Source organism: Branchiostoma belcheri, unplaced genomic scaffold, assembly GCF_001625305.1.
Source record: "Branchiostoma belcheri isolate BF01 breed outbred unplaced genomic scaffold, Haploidv18h27 scaffold66, whole genome shotgun sequence".
Classification (NCBI taxonomy): Eukaryota; Metazoa; Chordata; class Leptocardii; order Amphioxiformes; family Branchiostomatidae; genus Branchiostoma; species Branchiostoma belcheri.
Window position 1 is genome coordinate 1,867,156 of NW_017804309.1, and position 1,268 is coordinate 1,868,423.

The 1,268-nt window shown below is 43.9% G+C and overlaps 1 protein-coding gene across 1 annotated transcript in view; it reads left to right on the forward strand.

The window, feature by feature from the left end:
• The first annotated feature begins 752 nt into the window (after positions 1-752).
• Positions 753-1,268, forward strand: part of LOC109483682 — a 729-nt gene continuing 213 nt past the window's right edge. Inside the window, exons 1-2 of the mRNA XM_019786719.1 lie at positions 753-1,090; positions 1,253-1,262. Coding sequence (XP_019642278.1) covers positions 822-1,090; positions 1,253-1,262 — 279 coding nt within the window. The 5' untranslated portion in view covers positions 753-821. The remainder of the gene's footprint in view (positions 1,091-1,252; positions 1,263-1,268) is intronic.

Genomic DNA, 1,268 nt, shown 5'->3' on the forward strand with positions numbered 1-1,268 from the left:
CAAGGTCCTCTGATATTTTGACCTGCGCACCGAATGTGGTAAATCACGCCACACTTTTGTTCTTTGGGGGTTCTGTCTTTGGGGGCCACTAATAGCTGTCTTGCTTGAAAAAACCGCCAAACAACTTTCCTCGGCCAGCAGACGCCATGATGCAGAGATGGACTAAACCATTGTATCTCACGGTGAAATAATGACTTGCTGCCTAAATCAAATGACAAAGGAAATCCGTAAATGGGTAAAGGTACCGTCCAGATACCGTCTTCCCGCCACTTTTGATGCACTCCTGACGTCATCACGTTTCCGACTTCCGGAAAGTCAGCGATTGCATCACAAATCTGACGAAGGTTGACGGGATCAGCCGAAAATTTATGGTGAGTTCTCCTTATTGTGTTGGAACAAGTCAAACTCTTTAACTATGTATTCTACCAACACAGATGAGCTTTCATTCGAATAGTTTTAATTTAGCTCCCCCAAACAGTTACGAAGTGGTCTCTCCTTCCAGAATGTACTATATGTGAAGTGGTGACGGGTGACGGTAGTGGTTAGAATAAATGTTTAGATATTGAGCAAAGCATTATAAGCATAACATAAATATGAAATTGATGTATAGCAGTACTTTTATTAATCATTTATAAGTAATAATTTTGCCAAGATTATATTCATCTCAGTGATATTATATGTAGATTTATCCCCCCCCCCCGAATTCTGTACATTGAAATCGCCTGGCTTTGAAAACAACGCCGCCATATTTAAACCGTTAAATACTTGGGCAATCGTCCTGGGTAATTTTCCGCAGCACGTCCGTCGTTTACCGCCCAAAAATGTCAGACGAGTCTTCGGAATTCACTGAAGACGACATCCGTCGCCAGCTGGCTGCCCTTGGTTACCACGACGTCCCCGATTATCGCCTGAAACAGTTTGCTAGAGACCTTCGGGAGTTGGTGCAGCACGACCGGTCAAAGGCGAGCTCACAGGACCAGAGCTTCGCGTCGTCAACTTCCCGTGTGGACTCCTCTGTCTCCGCCCAGCCAGCCTTCCTTCTACGACAGCCAACACGGGCCAATCCTTCACATCTATATGGACCAGATAGGTGAGGATATCCTATAAAAATCTGAATACCCACTTTACTCCGCCCTACTTTTCAACTAGAGAAGTTCAAGTTGATACTGCATGTGCATACCACAATGTTATGAAAATATAAACCACTGTCTGATATAAGAAAAATTGAAAAACTTCTAGTTTACCTCTGCAGACATGACCCAGTAGAG